Consider the following 21553-nt stretch of genomic DNA (forward strand, 5'->3'; position numbering starts at 1 on the left):
TAATCAATATCGAAAAGTGGAAGCACTGGGCTGTGGTTACAATCAATTTTGACTTACATCTTATAGTGATTTAGATATCTTCGACTTTTTTTATTGATCAAATTAATTAACTCTTCGCTTTGCCTTAGTTCAATAACAAAAATTGTAATTAAAGAGTATTTTGTACAATTTTTCTCAAACATTGAATAATAAATATTGAAACATTGAATAAAATTCAATATATTTTGTACAGTTTTTCCCAAACATTGAATAATAAAATTGAATGACATAAATGCTTACCATAAAAATCTAGATTTGAAATTACACGGGCTAAGCCTCAGGATAAAGAAAAATAAACTACTGGCTATTTTTGGCTATTGAAAATCATCGGCATTTCAATGTTTTTTTTCCGAAGAATCGTTTGTGCCTTCTCGCTATTAAACAAAAAAAAAAACATGTTTTTTCAACTAAAAGTAAGGATCAAAAATTAAAAATTAAACGAACAGAAATTATTACTGTAGGGGGATGACACCCCTCCACAATACCTCACTCGTCTTGCTAACGGTATCTAGAATGTTCAAAAAGCTAATTCAGCTAACCTTCTGTTTCACTATTTGTTCGTAAAGAAGTGGGACATAAAGTCACACTTCGAAAATCATGGGGGGGAGTTATGGAATTTAGGGGGTGTAGACTCTCAAGGAAAGGAATGTTTTCTTATTTTCAGCTATTCTGCCAAAAGGTGATTTTTTCATTTCCTTTTTTTTTTCAGTCACAAGAAATCCTGTTATTGTAAGCAGTACAACATTTTGTACCTTCCTTGTATCAGCGCAGAAAGAAACGCATAATGACAACCTTGAAAAAGTACAACTACCTATTTACCTCATGGACCGCCAAAAAACACTTGTAGATGTACAATCAATGGAACAAAGTAGGACCGTCCTTTTAGTGAGTAAATTACTGTCCTTTTTGTGAGTAATTTTTGTATGGAACGAGTGGGTGTATAAACTTTAGAGGAGGATCATTTGATTGGAAATGTGAAGTTCTAGTTCCCTTTTAAGAATCAAAAGTGACAAAGGGCAACTAGCCAACCCCCCAGTCACAGTATTTTCCTCAAACATAGCTGATCAAAATTGTCAGGTAGCCATTTTGTTCACAATTGTCCAAAGAGCATATAACAATGCTATTACGGCGGACACAACCCCCTAGAGCCCAGGGGCAAGAGTTGTAAGCTACGCCCCGGGGTATACAATGTTTTGTGGAATGGGTGGTCGCATAAACTTCGGATGGGGCTCGTTTTAATGAAAGTCAGACGTTCTAATACCCCTTTTAAGAGTACAGAGTGAATGGAAGGTAGACAATCCCCCTCCCGACGCCCTATTTTTCCCAAACGCATCTTATCGAAATTGTGAGATATAACATATAACAACGGCTTTAAGGTGGACACGACCCCAGAGCCCAGGGGGAAGGGTTGTAAGTTATGCCCCAGGATATATAACGTTTTTATGGAACAATTGATCGTGTAAGCTTTGGATGGGCCTCATTTGATTGGAAGTCAGAAGTTCCCACCCCCACCCAAGCCCTTCATTTCCAAAACACATCCAATCAAAATTTAAGAGAGCTATTTTTCAGCACTGTTGAAAGGTCCAGTAATTATACTTTTGGGAAAGTCAAGCTCCCCACAGAAATGTTTGACCTTTATTTTCCAAAAAGACGAAGGACATTCAGGTGAGCCTTTCAGAGAAAGTTGAGGCGAGTGCTGAAATAAATCTAAACATGTGTGTGTATTTCCCCAAACTTGTCTTATCAAAATTTTGATACAACCATTTTGTTCAGTATAGTTGAAAGGTATAGTAATTACGTCTTTGGAGATGTACCCCCCCCCCCAACACACAGTCAGAGCCCTCAGGGCAAGGGCTCTGAGTTAGAAAACTCCGTTATTTACATATACTATATGTTGCTGAGAAAGGTGAGCATGTTTGACCACAAATGCACGTTATTTGAAGGCGGGTAGTCAAAAGAGCATAACTTAGGAATGATTGAAAATATTAATTTGTTGGTTCCAGAAAATGATAAAGGAGACGATCAATTGATCAGAAAGGTAATATTTACACGCTACTGCTACTACTACTATAACTACCACTACTACTATTACTACCCCACTACTACATTCACAATATTAAGGGAAAATTAGAAATCAAAGATCAAAAGAGGCGTTATGCATGCTCATTGTGAAAAGAGTCTACATCAAGAATGAATTTGGGTATGAAGTTAGAACTTTCAGAGAATGCTTAAAGGGGAAGATCATTTGACCAGAAGGCATTATATGCACGCTACCACTAATACTACTACCACCGCTATATTTACTGTTACAACAGTTTCAAATACTACTTCTGTAACAACTACTTGTAAGGCTAGAAGCATTGAGATAAAAATTTCGAGAACAATATGGTTATACAGTTTATCAAAAGTACATATCAGCAATGTCATAACAACGGTTCATTGTATTAAGCTGAAACTTCCAGGACTTGATGAGAAGTTTGTTCAACTGACCAAAAGGCAATATGTTAACACTACTGCTGCTACTAATTCTAGTGCTATTACTATTAATACTACTATTGTGACTACTACTTCAACTGTGCCTAGAGGTATGAATGGGAAATTTTAAGGGAATTTTCAGGGGGGAAGATGAACTGAATCACAATATTCCTCCTATATGTAGGTCGTCAAAAGGGCGTATTAGCAATATTTTGAATAGTTGGGTGTGTGAAGTTAAAACTAACTGGGCTTGTTGTGATTTGAACTGACCAAAAGACAATTCGTTCATTCTAATGCTACTGCTTGTGTTTATACTGCTACTTCTATTACTATTATTGCTACCTCTTCTACTACTTCTGCCACTAAAGCTAAGGCTACTGAAGTTAATCCTACTGCTACTACTATTGCTGCTGTACTTCTACTGCTGCTACTAAAACTTATGGTATTACGGTGAACAGTTTGAGAAATATTGAAACAGTATTGAGCTAAATTGAAACACATTATGCCCACACAGGATGTCAAGAGGACGTATCAGAAATGCTGTAGGAACGGTTGATGGTATTAAGTTGAAACTTTCAGCTTGTAATGAAGGGTATGTTGAAGAAATCAGAGGTGCTATGCGGTTACTGCAACTTTTGCTACTGTAACTATTGCGACTGCGTAAGCTAAGGGTTTTTAGGTTAAGCTTTCAAGGAATATTTAGGCTGATGCTGAACTAAATAGTAACGATCTGTTAGCATATAGATCTTCAAAAAGATGTAATATCAAAGTAAAGATACAAAGTAATATCTAAAGAACTGAATAAGCTAGACCTTTAAGAGTAAGTTGCAACGTATTTTGAACTAGCCAGAAGGAACTATGTGTATACTATTAATACTACCTCTACAGTTACTGTAACTAATGACGCTAAGGGTATAAGGGTGAAGCTTTAAGGGAACGTTTGGGGGGAGTCTCAATTTAACAAAATAAACTAAATGCATGCAGGTTTTCAAAAAGGCATGTAAGCTTTATCATAGGCAGCGGTGCTCTATGATTGCTAGCAATATCATTTAAACTTTTTAAATGGGCATTCCCCTTTTTAAATCAAAAGTTATTCCCCTTTTTAAAAATCAAAAGTGATTGAAAGGCAAGCAATCCTCCTCCCAAGCCCTTTTATTGTCCGAACGCATCCAATCATTATTTGAGGCAGCGATTTTGTTCAGCATTGTAGAACGGTCCAGTAACTATGTCTCTAGAGATATTGGTCAGGTCAACCCCACCCAGTTGTGCTGTTTGTCCGATATGCTTTAGAACTAAATGTTTCTTTAAAACTTAACCAAAAGGCACTTTGTGTATGATAGCCAATAAGACGTCCAAAAATATCTCGAGAACGACTTAGGGTATTAAGTTGAAAGTTTTGGGGCTACTATTATTCCTTCTTCTGCATTTACAATTTGAATAAATCAAAAGAGTGAAAATGTATCCATATTGTCAAAGAATATAAATAGAATTTCTTGGGAACGTTATTAAGCTTTATTTTTTTAGGTCAACTTGAGTAGGTGTAAAATTAGACAATTCTTTTGTGCCAGGATTAAATGTAGTTGGAAAAGTTTCTCCAACATACGAATAGCAACCCAAGCTATTTATTCTTATAGAAAAAAAACCCAAAAAAGTTAAGTTATATTTTCTTTTTCCATCATGAAGACTATACCAATATAAAAAAAACAAGTTGATAAAAAAAAAAAACTCCTTCCACAAAGCAAGTTTTTCAAAGAAAAGTAAAGAGCTCTATTAAATCAAATACGGGGCGAAATAAATTCAAATAGTCGCCCAAGTGTAAAACTACCACAAATTACCATCATAAATAAATAAACCCAAAACGAACGGAAATTACAATAAAAAAACAAAACAAATCAAAACAAAGATCCAAATTAAATATGAGTAGGGCTGACAACCCCTATGCCTTCGCAAGATCAGAAAAAAACTTGCGCTTTTTCCTGAAGAAATAAACAACAACAGAAAATATATGACCGTGGATTGTCAGTTAAATATACTGACATGCGAATGACTCAAACCATGTTGACTTTAGCATATCGGTATCGGGTCATTTACCAGTCTCTAACTCTTTTGTTATTGATAGTGTTCTCTTTTAAACAGATGAAAAGAAACAGAAGTGGGAATTCAAATGTGACTGGAAGAAAATAGATGCTGTTATGTATAAAGCAGAGCTAAATGCCACACTTGATGAAATTAAGATTACTTTCCAACTGCTGCAGCAATCCTCAGAACTTACCGAATCGGACAAAAAATTTTAATCAACATTTACTGGAGTGACATGACACATGCAATGTGTTGTGCTGAGCGATGTGCCGTTCCTTTACGTAAAGTTTGTCCAGGTTCAGAAATACCTGGCTGGTCAATAATTCTGGCTTTACAGCAAAGTTGTAAATCTTCCAAGTTTAGGCACCAAACACGGAATGATCTCGGCCGGTCGAAATCTGGTGCCTTTAATTACATACGGTTATATACGAAACGTCGTTCTGCTAAGGGCCTCGCTACTCACAAAACTGAGGCTGTTGACTGCAGGAGCGAGCCTCTCGCAACTAACCCAAATGAAATGTAGAGATTCATCGGGGGAAAAAAGTGAAGAGGTATCGCTTCAGAGCTTCCAAGTGAGATTGACTTGATCGACTATTTCACCAGCGAATCTTTCTTCACCTGATCTAGTGTTAGAACCCGCTATGAATCACGATTAGTGTATAGTCTAGTTGAAACTGAATCTCATATTGGTTTTGTAGTTACGGCCTCTGATATTTGTATTGCTATCATTCACCTTCGAAAGAAGTTCCCGCGTTGTTACGATCAATTAAGTGGTTTTCGTTTATTACATGCTAGCGATATACTACTGCAGCATCTGCATTTGTTTTACGAAATCATTTTTTAATTCTGATATTGTCCCCGATTCTTTTTGTGTCGGTACATTGATTCCTGTTCCGAAAAAGGATAAAAGATAGCCGGCAATGTTGTTCCTATAGGTCTATAATAGTTTCTTCTGTTCTATGTAAATTACTGGAATTACTAGGGATTAAGGACATAAATTAAGGCTTGTTTAATTCCAGACAACCAGTTTGGATTTAAGGGAGGCTACAGTTGGGAACATGTGCATTATATACTTTACAACGTTCGGATGAATATAGAGAATAGTGGCGAGTTTCTCGTTCTTGTGGCTCATGATGTCTCTCGTGCTTTCGAGTCTAGTGTGCATTGCCATTTTCTATATGGTGCGAAGCTGTGAAGTTCCAATCGTTAAGTTGTGAGGGTATTTAAAAATCGGTATACGAGATTAAGTGGTGTCCTAAAAGTACCTACTCGTCATGGAGTAATGTGTAAAACCGTAATTTGAGTTTGGAAAGGAATCCGCCAGAGTTGGGTTACTTCGTCACCATTGTATAATAATAATAGGGTGGTTGCACCCCAGAAAAAGGCTAGAATAGCTTTTTTAATGGTTTGGAGCTTTCCATACTCAATCACGCTGACGACATCCTGAATTTAAGTAGAACTGTATCATCTGTTCATGAGAATTTACGTGTGTTTAGAATGGAATATGCCGAAATTGGTCTCAATTTTAAGGCTTCGAAAAGCGAGGTCCTGGTTTCGGCAAATCTGCCGGTGATGTTGGATGCGTACAGTTAGAAAATCATAGTGTTCAGTTATCTGCTTGTTTTAAGTATCTCGATCTCCTGATAGGGGATTGTGTAAAACAACAAGGGCTCCACTTATCTCTCATCTAAGTGAGAATCTTAGAAAAGAGTTTGGTGTACTAGTTCGCTTTGGAGCTTGCTAAAGTAGGCGTCTTCTCGCCCGTGTCTACAACGCTTTTGCGACGCCTCATGTCCTTGCATTGACTCCATTTTGGAATATGTTTACAGCTACTGATAAAAAGACTATTAGATCCGTGAATGTTTCACAAAATTTCTCTTGTGTATACCCTATGGGCAAGAAGCAAAAGACTTGTGTAAGCCTACAGGTTAACTGAGCCACTAACCGTGACTGAGCAGCGTCGCAGTCTTTTTCTTTTTTTTTTGTCTTCTCATCTACTCCGTATTAAACCCTTGTGTGTTTTTCTGGTCAATAAAGATATTGATTGATTGATATTTATTCCTTAAGATTTAATTTTTTATGTATTAAAGCTAAAAGATTGAAAACATTAAAAATGTATTTTGTTTTCAGTAAAGCGCAGATTACTCTCTTATTCCTCTGAAAAATGCAGGCTACGAGTGACTTCTACATGAGACAAAAACAGCTTGAAAAGCCAAGGGTAAATTTTGTTCTTCAATTTGAAGGGGCTATACATTTCCTTTGGTCGTTTGAGTTGTTTTATAGCTTTAGTTCGTTTTGTCATTTTGATCTGTATAGTAAGTTTTTCTCTACTTTTATTTTTGACTTCTTTTCTCGACTGGTCTAGGTAGAGTCTAGAGAGAGCAAGAGGGCAGAGTTTTGGTACAGGGAGAGGGTCCTGTATTATTGAAGATAAGTCTTCGGAAAGAAATTAAGAATTAAAAAAAAATAATTTGGTGGTAGATACTGTGGCTTCAGACCGGGATACATACATACCACGGAAAGTACACTTGTCATAGCGCTACTGGTTACATCCTTGGCATGCCCACAGTACTAACTCTAACGAAGGCTCACTTGTAGAACCCGTGGTGCCGTCCCGACCGCGATACCATATCCTAATATCATCAGTAGTCGCGCTGGAGGCGCTGTGCTACGTAAACTGTTGGTGCCTGAGAACTTAAAGGTGTTATCACATCGCTCCATGTTTATAATCGAACTCAGCCAATTGCTATTATAGATTGCACTTACTAGTTAATTTATTGAAATGATATTAATAACACAGTATCTTTATTGATTAATTCACTAAATTGTTTGGTCTTGACTGTTTTGAATTGCAGTTATTTGTTTTTTAGAAAGCCTGTGAGCAACTTGGGATACCAGCCGAGGTTTTTGGTGATTTATCTCTTTTTATTTTACGAAGAGAAGATAATGGAAGTTTTTCATTAGTAAAGCAACTGCAGGATTTTGAATCGCCTTACCTAGCCCTTCGTTCTGTTTTTGGAGCTGTACTTTTAGTCATTCGAAAATAGTGAGTGTTAATTTCTTCTTTCGTTGCTTTTAACTAAGCGGTTTATTTACTTCTTTCTCATTTACTTCCATCCGCTTTTGTCTCAATGTAGGGGAATCTCTGGATTTAGCAACCTGTACTTTGCTAGACTTGTGGCTGTAGTTTCATTGAAATTTCGTCTCTAATTCTGAAAATCATAGGGAGATACGCCAAGTCACGTTTCATGTCTCTTACTTAAAAATTTTTCTTTTTGTAAGGTAAAGTTCTAAATTTTTTCAATAGGAAACAGTACAATATTTGATTGCTAGCCATAATGTTAAATATATTTTAAAATTCGACAGATTTTAAATGTGATAGGTTTAGTCGAGATAAGTCGAGAAACTAACAAGATTATCCCTAGGCCTTTAAAACAGGCATAGGACGGTCGCAACGAAAAAATTTGTTGCGTATGAAACGTATATCTTGCATAAGAAACCAGCCGTTCAAAAAAGTATAATTGCTCAAAGCGTAAGTATGATGCTGGCATACAGTTTCTTAAATTCTTGAATTACTTGAATTACCTGTGACTTAATTGAATTAATTTCTTGAATCACCTGTGGGTAATTCAAGGAGGACTATAGTTATTCGTTCTCGGTCAAGCTAAGTAATGCCACTGAGCTTTTGGAGCGATCTGGTTTCAAATGCCGCCAGTCAGTGCTTATCATCGGCTTTTAGAGCCCATGTCTTTGTTCCACATGTTGTGACCATGGTGTGAATCACTAAGGCAAGGAAGAATTGCATCTTCGGTTTTAAGGGAGGTATTTATTTTTCAAATAGAGCGCAGTGGCTTGAAGCATGCAGAGACAAGAACTAGGCGTCGTTTGATATATCTCGAGGAGTTGTTTGTGGATGTCAGAACACTTTTTAGCTAAATAAACTTGTCTACCCATTCGATTTCCTCGTCCCGAACAGTAACTTTGCTGAGGGGGGACGAGTCACTGCATGTCTTGATACTCTCATCACCTTGGCCTTATTGGCCTTTATCTTCGTTCCGAAGGAACTAGTTGCTTCGTCGATAGCGTTTGCGCTGGCTTGGAGCTTTCCATTCAGACAATCAGTGTACTCATCAAATTCAAGTAGGTTAAAAAGGTATCCTTCCAAGACTATTTCCGTATTATTAGGGACAAGGGCCAGTGCATTATTTAGGAATAAGCAGTAAAAAATTGGTGAGAGGAGGCAATCCTAGAGAACACCTGTAGAGGTGGAAAACTCCTCACTAAGTCCTTCTCTGGTCTGCACCTTGCTTCTCCCCTTCATACTTCTAGCGATACATTGTTTGCATCGCCTTCAAAACGAACACTATGCTATGTATTAGAAAATATAGTTTGTAAAAATAACCAGCCGGTCTGTGAAATTCCTCCCCCCCCCCAAATATTTTGGCTAGTAATGACCCTACAGTAGGGGCACCACAGAACATACCATCTTTGAAATGAAAATGCTAAAAAACCATAAAGAAGCAAATCAATACACCTGTTGCGCTAACGCACAATACACTGATACGAGCTTACCTCTCTCACCTAATGTCAGCTGACATGTCAGTTGATCACCTCATGTAGCTTACTTAACACATTATGGATCTTAGGTTCCTGCATAGTCATATGGTTGGTTATGTTAACATTGCACGTAGCATGGGGTTCAAGTTTCTCCTTTTTCACAGCTGATTATGAATGGAAAATCTTCAGATTCCTATTCTGACCTTGACGAACCAGGAGGGTAAACCTGCACCAGACAGAGGTTTCTGAACTTGCTTTAGAGCTGGATCATCATCAGTCTTTCCAATACAGACACCACTGACATGAGAGATTTTCTTGCTGTTTTTGTCAGCAAGAAGCCGACTCCATGCCTTTGTATTCCATTTTGCCTGCCAGTGAGTAGGAGGATTGTTTCTCCTATCTTTTCTTCACTGACATCTGGTAGATACGTCTCTGAGAGACCAATGATATCTCACTTGTGTCGGTTTGCTTTGTGGAGGAGAATGTCTTTCTTTTCTGGTTTTGCAAGTGTTCAAAGCTTTGATCTTTCGATTCTGGGTCTATGTCTTGTATACAAGTCCGATCTATTGTCCGTTTTAAACGGACTTGTCAAATATTGTCTAAATGGGTTTCCAACGCTGTTGGCTCTCTATAAATCGGTTGCCCCGATTGTGGTAACTTGTCCGTCAGTTTTCCTGAACGCAGTAACTTATTTATCGGTTTCCCGGGCGCGGTTATTTGAAGTGGTATCCCTAGTTCGTGATCATATTAAATGCCCATCATAATTAGTAAACAGGACAAGTTTTTTTTTTTAGCTTACTTCCGAAGCAACGGCAAGCCAATCCTCTTTGGTTCTAGCAGGGACCATTGATGCCCTCATGTGTGTGCGTGCCCTCTTCAAAGTTTTTCTGCTTAAGAAGATCCTCCCATGATGGTATCCCGCAGTACCATGCATTTTAACCCGTTGCTGGATGAAGATTTGCATCTAACGGGATGTGTCCACTTCTGAGTCCAGCTAAGTCTGCATCCTTCCTCCTCCACCTTTATTTATGACCCCCAGATAAGGGTGCCCCTGTTTCAATTTATGGAACTGCAGAGGCTTGGTCAGTAGTATCCCTTCAACAGCTACAACTAAGGCTCTAACCCGGTGTACTACTGGTTATGCTAACACCTTTTTTGGCATCAATTCAAGAATGTGCAAACCAGTTTACGAGAATTTCGCAAATTTCAAGAATAATACGTTACCTGGTATTGCGTAATCATTCATGTTCTCGGTAAAAAAAAAAAAAAAAAAAGAACAATGAATACAGGAAGGTCCATATCCTGATTTACGAGAATGGTGGTTCAAGGATTTCTTTGATACCAGAGAATTTGCAAAAGCTGGATTCTTTTTTATTGGGCACTGTGACCAGGTCGAGTGTGATTTATGTGCGTCCAGTTTGTTCTTGTGTCCGAAAGAAATCTACGTTTAAAAAAATAGAAATTAAGTCCAAAAAAATCGAAGTTAAGGAATCGATGGGGGGGGCGTTTGGGCCCTGGAGCAGGACTCAGGACACAGGAGGGGGACGTGGAGCCCTGGATGAGAATGTAGGGACCCAAACTCATGGGCACCTCCCTAGTCTAACATCCTCTTATTTAAGGGTACTATCTTCTTCTTGTGACAGTAAAGGTCGGGAGGTATGCTTTTACAGTTGCAGAAAAAAATTACTGTAATTTTGACTTAGCTCCTTGATCCCATGTATCGCTAAAAAAATGTCATAGGCTCCGGTTAAAACATGAGGTTTCACTGGAACGTTTCCCACATCAACTCCCAGAACAAAAGGACATGTTTAAAAGTGTTTTCTATGTTAATCTGTTGGCACATCGTCCTCTTCCCAATTTCCAACCACGCATGCCCAAAAAGCACACTGAACCTGGTCACTGTGGCCAATAAAGAAAATCCTGCTTTTGCGTTTTTTGGTATAGATGAAATTCTTTGACCACATACTATTGAAAGTCCTTAGTCTAACACCCTCTCGTTTAAGAGCACTGCATTTTTCCTTGTTCAAGATTCTTAGGATGATACATTTTACAATTGGTTTGTCATTATATCTGCAACTAATGATACCTATTCGTCGAAAGTAGTTTGTTATATCATCCCGGTGCATAATTAACATTGATCGAAAGCATACAATACACCAACTACTATCAGTGACCAAGCACAGGGTACCAATGAGACAGTTGCATAAAAAAGCAAACATTGGCTCAGAAAGAGAGGGAAAAGCAAACAGCCGCTCATTTACACAAGCACAGAGATAAAGATAGCAACAAAAACACGTACTAACAGATAAAGACAGGCACAAACATACAAACAGACGCTCAGTCGCAAAAGTACGGTGGGAGAGAGACAAAAAACACAGGTAACCAGAAAGTCATACACACAAGCACAATGAGAAGTACTAGTTGTACCTCCAGATCTTTGCTGTTTTAAGAAGAAGGTAGTTTTCTTGAACGAGAAGATTTTAGACTGTGGACGTTTAATGAGTGGTGGTCAAAGGATTTCGTGGATACCAGAGAACTTGTAAAAGCTGAATTCTTGTTTGTTGGGCACAATGACCAGGTTCAGTGGGCTTTATGTGTGTCCAGCGTGTTCCTGTGTGTCTAAAAATGTCTCAGTCTGAAAAAAAAAAAAAATTTGAGAATAAAAATGAAGTTAAGAAAAATTGAGGTGGGATGCAGTGGGTACCTGGAGGAGGACTTTGAGACCTTGAGGGAAACATGGGGTCAAACAATTGATTGATTGCCTAGAATGTATTTCTAAGAGCATAATTTCATCAATGACCTGATAGCTATGTTGAGTAACGTGTCGTTCTTTTACCCTAGGATATAATGGGCCTCACATTCGATTCCTACATTAGCCATAAATTTCATAAAATCAGTGGAAAACTGCTTAGAAACTAAAAATGCTGTTGGCTCAGTTGTTATCTCAAAGGACTAGATATAAGGGCTGTCACAGAACGTATTGTATTTTTTTTTTACCGACAAAATGAATGATTACGCAATATCAGATAACGTATTATTCTTGAAATTCTCCGAAAAATGCCAGGAATTTTCGGAAAGCAGGATATGGGCCCGTCTGTATTCATTGTATTGTTTCACCGAGAACATGAGTGACTACGCAAAACCAAAAAAGGCATTATTCTTGAAATTCGTGATATCTTAGAAAACTGGTTTGCACACTCTTGGAATGATGTCAAAAAAAGGTGTTAGCAACTCCAATAGTGCACTGGAGTTGGGCCTCGGATTTGCCTTTGGAAGGGAAACTATTTAGGTCCCTCTTGGTCTGTGCCTCTTATCAATAGAGGTAGAGGTACCCTACACATCTTTAGCGTGTTCCCCTATCCGCCACGTCGGGATGCACTGAGTGGCCTGGGGAAGGTCCCCACTGAAACTATGACTCAGTTGACTGAGATGAATTTTGATGCCTCTTGACTGTTGATGAATATCTTTTACCTAGCAAAATGTTGTTTTATTATTTTTTCTTTTTTTGTAAAGAACTAGTATATTTTTTTATGGTTTTTCTTTAGTCGTAACCTAACTATTGATTTTGCGTTTTTTCATGACTTCTTTAGTGAATTTGAAAAAAAAAGATTTGACAGGCTTTTGTCACAATTCGTGACTTTTTGTTTTCTTTTTTTGTAGAGTGGTTAAATCGCTACCTTAAGGTTTTATTTTCTTTAATGGATTATTGTTTATTTTGTGCTTTGCGACAATATTCTGAATAAGACTAAAATTCTACTTTTTCTTCTCCTTCAAGCAAATATTGTAAAAAGTGAAAGTGAAATATTGATTATAGATGAATGTACTCTGTGAGCAAAATATGCATGTGTTGACGTGTCCTGAGAGAGCTGCTATATCGGTGGAAAATGTTAGAGAAATACAGAACAACGCGGTTGGCCCAGTAGTTCAATATTGGTTGCGACGTGCTCTAACACCGAATGGTGGTTGTGAATGTGGAAAGCCTAGGTCGGGCTTGATGGATTCTGTACGAACTTAGTCTAATCGGAATACAAAAGCGGAGAAAATCGCTGATAACGCTGGGAAAAAAAATTGTTTTTTACTCAAGGGTTTTATTAGCGTTCTATTGCATGTCTATAACATTATGAGCTTGCACTCCTTTATTGTTGAATAAGTCTATCCATTATCCTGGCTAAACCGCAAGAGCTGTGTTTTCGGTAGTAATAACTCATTCATACATTTGTTGAATATCTTTAAAAACAAAAATAACAGTAAGCATTTTTCTTTATGTTGTCCAAACATGGTAATAGTATCTTTATTCTGTAAGATCTTTATTCTGTTGATAGCACCTGGGACCTGTCGGCAGATGCACGATTTTTGTTAAATGCCTCGGCCTTGGATCTGTTGTACGCTCAGACTGTTGCCGACTTCGAGAATGGGTGGCTTCATGCAACTGAAGACCAGGACATTAAGCTTCGCCTTTATCAAGGAAGAGGTGATCGGCTAAAGGTAGATGCTTTTGATTCACGTTTTATTTTATTTGAAGCATCTAAAGGCCAAATCGACTGAATAAATACTATAGTAGAAAAAATAAATAAAATCAAATTCCCAGTTATATGTTCTTTTTGGGTATGTAAAATGGGCGCAAGTGCATTCTAGTGTGCATTCTATCTAAGTTTCTAAAAAATTATTTAGCATCTGATAGTCGAAATTTTTCATACATTTTTTTTATATGAGTTCTTACTTTTGGGGGAATATTCTTGCAAACGTACTAAATGAGGGGTCGAACAAAGTAACATGGATACCTTGTTTTTTTGGACTGTTTAATTTCAAAGAACACAGTCTAAAAAAAATGTTAAACATTGGCGATTACTAGGCCGATCGGCTTCATTCTTTCGGGATATATTCTTTATGTTATTGGAACACTGAATTGGTATGTCAGGGGAGATTTGGAGGATGGGGTGCTAGGAAGAATTTTTTGAGGTTTGGTATTTTTGTCTCTCATATAGCTGAAGTTTTAATAGTAGATAATCTCTGCCTTGGATATACTAATGGGTAAGAACATTCGAAGACAATTCTGCAGGTAGGAACCCAAAATGGTCTTGACACTTTGTCGCGCAGAGAGCTGAAATCTCAACAGAATGTAGCCTTTATGTAGAACATAACAGGCGTAGAAAAATATATTTTTTAATTGTACAACCTTTGATTATTTTATTTAATTTGTTTTATTTAAGCAGAAAAAAAACTAACATAGATTTCAAAAACTGTGAGGAAATAGGCCTTGTACAAAGCGAAGTTAAGGCTCTGAGTTGAAAAATGAGTAGAGAAGAGGAATACGAAAGATCGAGCTGATTCATCATAGAGTCGACGAGCGAAAGTCGTCCTTGGTTTTGTCTTCTTTTTTTCAGAACGAATAAATAAAGCACCGAAGCAACAACTGTTTATTTTTTATTTTTTATTTTTTTTACGAATATTTAAGCATTTACATTAGTTAAAGAAAAAAAGTCGGAGAAACATAATATATGTACCAATGATGAAATTGCCCGCATCCGCTTTTTGTCTATAGATGACAGTTCCTGAGGCTCATCTATCACAATTTAGGTTCATAAAAGCCTCATTATTTTCATACAGAAAGGTTCATAAGGTTCAGTTTGCTACAAACAAATTATGGGATAGACTGAACATATTATTTTTTGCATGATGACATAAACTCTTACACATTGGGGAATCCTAAAAAGAAAAAAAGATTAAAACCCGAAGATCTTCGATCTTAGTTTTGACTTCCGAATTCCGATGCTTTCGGTGATTTCATTTAGAATGGCCGTGGCCATAAAACTGATTTTGTGACATTAGGAAATGAAACCAATATCATTATACATCAGTTGAAGCTTACTCGAGTACTTTTCCTCTTTTAGTTTTTGGAATTTGCTCGAAACCTGAAACATTACAATTACGTCCAGTTTATGCCCTGCATCTGTGATTTTCCTGAACCTGATTCTATGGCCATAGTATCTGCTGGAAACAAAGAGTTGTGTTTTCAGATTTGCGGTGCTACAGGTGACATAGTTCAAGAATGGTGCTTTAAGGTTACGAGGATTAGATGCTGGCGTATAACAACATTAGGAGTAAGCCCTAACTTTTTTTTCTTTTTTTAAATAAGAAATCTTCATGTTTTTAGTTCTCTATTTTGTTTGGTCTCATGCCATATTCTTTACACTTGATATGTACAACTAAGTAGACTTTTTTTTTCTTATTTTCAGAAATAGAATACAGAGAGACATATACGAAAGCTTACTTTGAATAAAACCTAACTAAGGAAAATATGTCCAGTTTTTAGCACGAAAATTAAACCCATGAGGTTGAGTACCTGCCTAAAAAAAGAATAATATTAGGGTTCAATCATTCCACATGCACACATCAAGACCTATTGTTTGGAATCAACGTTGAGAAATAAGAAATATCCAAAAATAAACTAATGGCTTTATTCCAGACGAACCATTTACGCTGGTGGTCTGTGCAAGAATTCAATTTTTATTTGCGCTTGAATTCAAGTGTTTGGCATGTGTGTAAAAAGTGATAAAATGTAGAGTCTTTTTGTAATCTCAAATGGATATGGGGACCAATAATGTGTGCAAAATGATAAAATTTGAATACATATTTACCTATTCGTCTGAACCCTAGACGCTTAAAACGTGACAGCAGGGTGGACGTTCTGAGGTAGTGGTATGGTTTCTGTATGGTAGGTGTGGGTATGGTTTCTGGGAAAATTAACTCTGATGATTGTGAATCTGAATCGAATTTGTATGATAATATATACGTTGATTAAAACTTGAGAAGGTGAGCTGGAGTCTTACAATAGAAGTGTATGTGTTCTAACAGGCTGAATTTACCATGCTGATTCCAAATCTAAATAATATTTCCAACCAAAGCGTGTACAAAAATAGAAAGTTCTGAAAAGTGTAAAATAGTCGGTTAGAAGGATTTTAAACTATATCGATCCCGGTGATTCCAAACATGGGTAGGAGTCTTGGTGCATACAAGCATGTAAACTGACGAATATAAGTTTACGTAGTCTATTGCATATATCAGTATAACCTTTGAAACTACAAACGTGACAAATTCTGGATGTATACCTCCCTTCACCAGTATTTAATGGTTCTATTTCAGTGGGGTAAGACAGACTCAACGCAGTAACCTTGATTTATTAAACAGCGCTAAGTCTCCTATGTTATTTCTTTCCGGTTGTTGTGGTCATTTCGTAGTGAACAACTTGAGAGCTCATTTCTTCAGAAACTAAAGTATCCTGTGCACTTTTTCTGGGCGAAAACTATTCAGAAAACGCTCAATCTCTTTCTCTTGCCTTTTATTACCCTCATAGTCCATAATACCGTTGGATAACACTTATTGGCAGCTATTTCACTCAGAAGAAAGAAAAGACCAACCAAATATTTTCCGAGAGTAGAGCTAATTAAGCCCAAAAGAAAATTTTTCCACAAAAAAGGGTTTTTTTTCATCCTTTAGAGACACAGTTTAGTAGAAAAGGTGGTCACGTTTTACTTGGTTGAAAATAAGATCATCCAAGTAGTAGAAATGTGGATGACTAGATGTGGAAAATGGGCCTGTGACCCTTCCAGACCCCATTCCCCTCAACCACTAACTTTTTAGCTGAAAGGTAGGAGTGTTGCGGCTTGTTTAAACAGGAATTATACAAGGAACCTCAGTGCAAAGCGAGCTAAGTTAAAGCTACAGACTGCCTCGATGCACTTTGGCGTATCTGTGGCGTCTTGGCTGTGGTATTTTTAGCAAATAGGCTAATTTTAGGTGCAGTATCTTTGCAAAATCCTATGAAAATCTTATTTTCAATGATTTTTATGTTAAAGATGATTTCTTTTGCATGGCTCGTGTGCATTTTTGTGGTGCATCGTAAGAGTTTCTCTGTGGGATCTCTATTGCTGTTTTGTTTTGCTTGGTATTTGTCCGCTAGTTTCGAGATTCCCTAGGCTTTGGATGTTTGATACTGGGGTACAATTATTCCGCGTAATAACTCATCAAGTAATTCATGGCTAGGGAAGTCCGTCGGACAGTTATAAACAACAATTTTGGTGACCTTGTTTTAGGACCATTATACACATTTGTTTTGGAACGTTCATGAGCCTATATGTGTTTAGTAGTCTATCTGTGGCTCAGGCATCTTAATCATTCCTTCTGTGCAAAAGAAATTCGAGGTCTCCGTTTTCTCCTTCCTCAGTAGTGATTTTAGAAAGTCAGCTTACGACAGAAAAATCTGCTTTTGAACCAAGTGGTACAATTTTCTGTTTTATGTTGATCAAAACTCCTTAAGACCTGATAAATACAAAGCGGCAGACAACTTCTGTGTTTGGTACACACTCGAAAAACAAACTGAATAATTACTAGTCTCAAAACTGAGTTAACTCCTGAATTGTTGCTATAACAAGCTGAAGGGAAAAATGGCCCCAACGACAGCCACTTGTCACAATACTTCACTTCATTGAGCTCAACTGTAATGGACAAATACCGAGGATTTCCAACCATAAAGTTATTCTTTTCTTCCTTGGGAAAAAAGTACTTGTATATAAAAGCAATTAAAAAAAAATTAAACTTGATATGAATATAATAGTTGTGTTTTTGATAGATTGTTTTGCAGAAAGGAAACATGTGTTTATTGTTAAATGTTTTTAAATCTGGAGTTTAAATTTATTATGGTAAATTCTCTTAGCAATAATTTTCGTTTTTTAAGACTGGTCTGTGTAACTAAACTTCTTGAAAGGTTTTTGAACTATACAATTTATTTTTTGAAATAAAGAAGAAATGTCATTTTTCATCTTCCTTCATTTTAAAATTATTTCAAGCTCATTCGATTAATTTTAGGATGCATTAAATGGGACAAACTCAAGTAATACTGCACAGTTAGAATTGTCTTTTGAATACCTGATGAGCAAAAATAAGCATCGATGGATTACGGTACGAAGTAGTCAAGTTGTTCTCATGTCCCTCACCCTTCAAAAGATGGTTGAAGAGCTTGTGAAGAAAGCCAATGGGGACAATTCTGAACAGGTAAGACACTTGCAACCATTCTAAGCAAACCTACTGACAGGAAAAAGAAAACTAAACAAAATTTAGCCCTCTTATAAAAATGAGAAATTACATAAAAAAAGAGATAGCTGTTATGTGTCCAGCACGTAGTACCTCTTGATTAATCTTGAGCTAGTTAATCCATTCTCAGAAATATTAATCAAATACCACGGCGATCTTTCCAATATTACGAACAGTCGCTATTCTGGAATGTGGAAGAGATAAGAGAGGTTGCCTTAACTTTGTTTCGGGTTAACTGGCTATGTAGCAGTACCAAACCAAATCTTCAAGCCAGTGTTAAAAGACAAAGTAAATATTCAGTATTTGTTTCTCTTATCTTTGTACTTCGGGCGCTATCAAAAGACTCACTTCCATCATCGGGTACTGCTAAAAGGCTGACGTTCACCAAAAGGTATCATAAGACTTCCTTTAAGGTCGGATTTTACTTTGGCTTTGCCGTCAGTTTTTCCAATTATTTTTTTTCAAACCGAATATCAATAAATTAAATTTGAATTTAATTAAAGTTTTTTTGAGTTTTCATAGCTGTCCTGGGTAAGGCTGCTCTATCATTCCTGCTTGTAGCTTTTAATTCTTGTTATGCCCATATTAAGACACCATCGATTCCCTTCTATGCATTTTTCTACTTTCTTCAGATAACTGTTCATATTATTGACTAGAAAGGAAACAAAGCTGTATGATTGTTGTACTTCCATCGTACCCACTGGCTAAAATGATGTTTTTTGCTTTGCTGGGAAGACAGTTCGTGGGGAAAAGAAGTAGGCAAACTGTAAATTAAATTCAAGCACAGAAGTGTTTTTGTAGTTTCTGGATTGGTATTGATAATCATTTTCCTTACTTAAAGAAAATCCCTCGCTGAGGGTAAATAATATAGTGATACTGAGACCCAACTCAGTAGTATCCGAACGTACGATTAACATAAGGAAATAACGAATTTAAAATTATCCCAGGAAAACTTCAGTTTTTGGATTTTTTTTAAGATTTTCAATTAGTAAAACTAAAGTGGCATTTATTGATGATATTTGTATCTTAAGGACAGCTAAAGGTACAAGATATTAGCTTGGCTTAAAAATTTTATCCAGACTTTGGTAGTTACTTGTAAACTTTACTGTATTTCTTCGAAACCATCTGGAAAATTAAATATTAAATATTGACTTCGAAAATATTACCTACAAACCAGGCAGGATGTAAGGACTTCTAAACCTAACCTTGGATTTAAATTTATGGATAATGCATCTTTTTAATGACTGTGGTGAAAAGCGAACTTTTGTCACGACATGCAGCGTTCTACCTCCAATATCGATCATTTGGGGTATCGGATTATTTTAAAGATTAAGCATATATTTTACAATATGCAACCTTTGTGAAATAAATGATTGTTTGACGACTTTGTTCAAAAGTTAAATTTGCACCCAGTAGTGGTTATGAGGATGTCTTCAGATGCTAATTGTACCATCAATTGCTTTAGACTCCTAAAGTAAGCTCACTAGTGAATCGTAAAAAAAAAAACTGTTATAATAAACTCAGTCGATCAGTTTTGTTTACCTAGGGAGTGTACTGACATCCATAAATGACTCCTCAAGAGACATCAAACGACGCCTGGCCTTTGCCCCCTTATGCTTCAAGTCACTGCGCTCTATTTGAAAAAAAAAATAAACACCTGCCCTTAAAACTGGTAGAAACTGAGTTTTCGGCGCCTTAATGGTTCCAGCTGCAACGTATGGAGCAGAGGTATGGAGTCTAAAAGGCGATGACTAGCACCGACTGGTGGCATTTGACACTAAATCGCTCCTAAAGCTCACTGGCATCGATTACCTTGACCAAGTACAAAGGGAACAGCTACTGTCCTCGTTGGATTACCCTCAAACCATCATGCTGTCCATCCATCTCCATTAGCTTCGATGGTTTGGGCACGTTCAGCCTTTTTCCTTAGTCCAGCTGCCCGAAACAGCCTTTGAAGTAAGAATTAATGCCTCGCGCCCAAGAGAATGACCTCCTAAGCGCTGTTGGGAAAGTTTTTCTAACCACCGTTTCCCGATACTGCTGGGCACTGCGGCAAATAGGGAGGCATACCGAAATACTTGTATGATGGCTTTAGAGGAGAAGCCTTGAATTTACCAACAGGGCCGGATGGAAGTTAAGCAACTAACTGAGCTAATTGTAAGCTGCTCATCCTGCTTAGGAAAGTACTTCAGCGTAAGTTGCTTATAGACCGAAACTGACAGAAAATCGGAAAATGATATATCGGTATACGGATATATTACACTGATATATTATATTGGAATATATCCAAATGTGAATATGTTTCACATCTTAATATAAGAGGTTTATGAAATTTCAAAACCACTTATTTTAATTAGATTAATTTTATTTAATAAATTTTGTTTTCTTATTTTATTAACTAAGCAAATAATGCTAATATTACCTAGTGAATGTTTGTCAGCTAATATATCATGTTGCTAACGTGTTCTAGCAAATTTCTCTGTAAATTCAAATAAGAAAAGGTTGTTACCGGTCTTAAGAAATATTCCTAAATTTGTATTATCAATCACTTTGTTATGTCCTTATAGGCAATTGTGTTGGAAATATTTAAAATCAATTTGTTCTGCTAAGACTTTGTCCCCTTTTTATGTGTCCTTCTATTTGGTGTCTCCTTTCTATTCGGTGATCTATTTGTCCTGTGATATCTGCGGTACCCTTTGTCCTAGGCTTTTTAATCGGTATGCATCTACAGTAGTATGTTTCCTCTAAAACCTTTCCATAATGGTCTTATCCTTCTTTTAGACTTGTCAAATTTATTAGGTTTCGTTAACCATGGGCTCGGAATTAGTCCCTAAAGTCGCTTTTTTGGGCTGAAGTCCCTTTCAAGTCCCTTTTTATGCAGAAATGTCCCTTAACTCCCCAGAAGTCCCTAAAATTTCCTTTTTGGGAGTATGGTATATTTGAAAACTGATGCATGATATATTTGAAAAACCTACTTTAGATAATATTAGCTTCTCCACAAATCCGGTTTTACTGGCCTTTTGGTTACACTGTTGCAGTAACGAAAGAAGCAACAGAAACCGTGGGAACTTTATCTGCGGCCAAAGTGTCTATAACTGTTGTAAACATTGGCTGCTAATAGCTGCTGAGAATTGGTCTATATGGTGGTTGGGATAGTTAGGTCACATTGACGCACCATTCGAGGATAGAGAGTGACATTTGCCTATAGGGTGGGTGGGATAAATTGGTCATATCATGGTAACGTTTAAGGATAGATAATTTCCTGTAGCTTCACAGAATGAACCAAACTAGTATGATTTTTTTTTTTGAATTG

General features: G+C 37.0%; 1 protein-coding gene across 2 annotated transcripts in view; it reads left to right on the top strand.

Annotated features, from left to right (window-relative positions):
* The window catches only part of LOC136031955 (sorting nexin-17-like), a 59738-nt gene that overhangs the window by 19082 nt on the left and 19103 nt on the right, over nucleotides 1–21553 (top strand). For both annotated transcript variants that reach the window (XM_065711966.1, XM_065711967.1), the window contains exons 3-7: nucleotides 749–924; nucleotides 7464–7639; nucleotides 13473–13635; nucleotides 15042–15251; nucleotides 18016–18201. In XM_065711966.1, coding sequence (XP_065568038.1) covers nucleotides 749–924; nucleotides 7464–7639; nucleotides 13473–13635; nucleotides 15042–15251; nucleotides 18016–18201 — 911 coding nt within the window. The remainder of the gene's footprint in view (nucleotides 1–748; nucleotides 925–7463; nucleotides 7640–13472; nucleotides 13636–15041; nucleotides 15252–18015; nucleotides 18202–21553) is intronic.

The sequence above is a fragment of the Artemia franciscana genome, chromosome 10 (genome assembly GCF_032884065.1).
Source record: "Artemia franciscana chromosome 10, ASM3288406v1, whole genome shotgun sequence".
Classification (NCBI taxonomy): Eukaryota; Metazoa; Arthropoda; class Branchiopoda; order Anostraca; family Artemiidae; genus Artemia; species Artemia franciscana.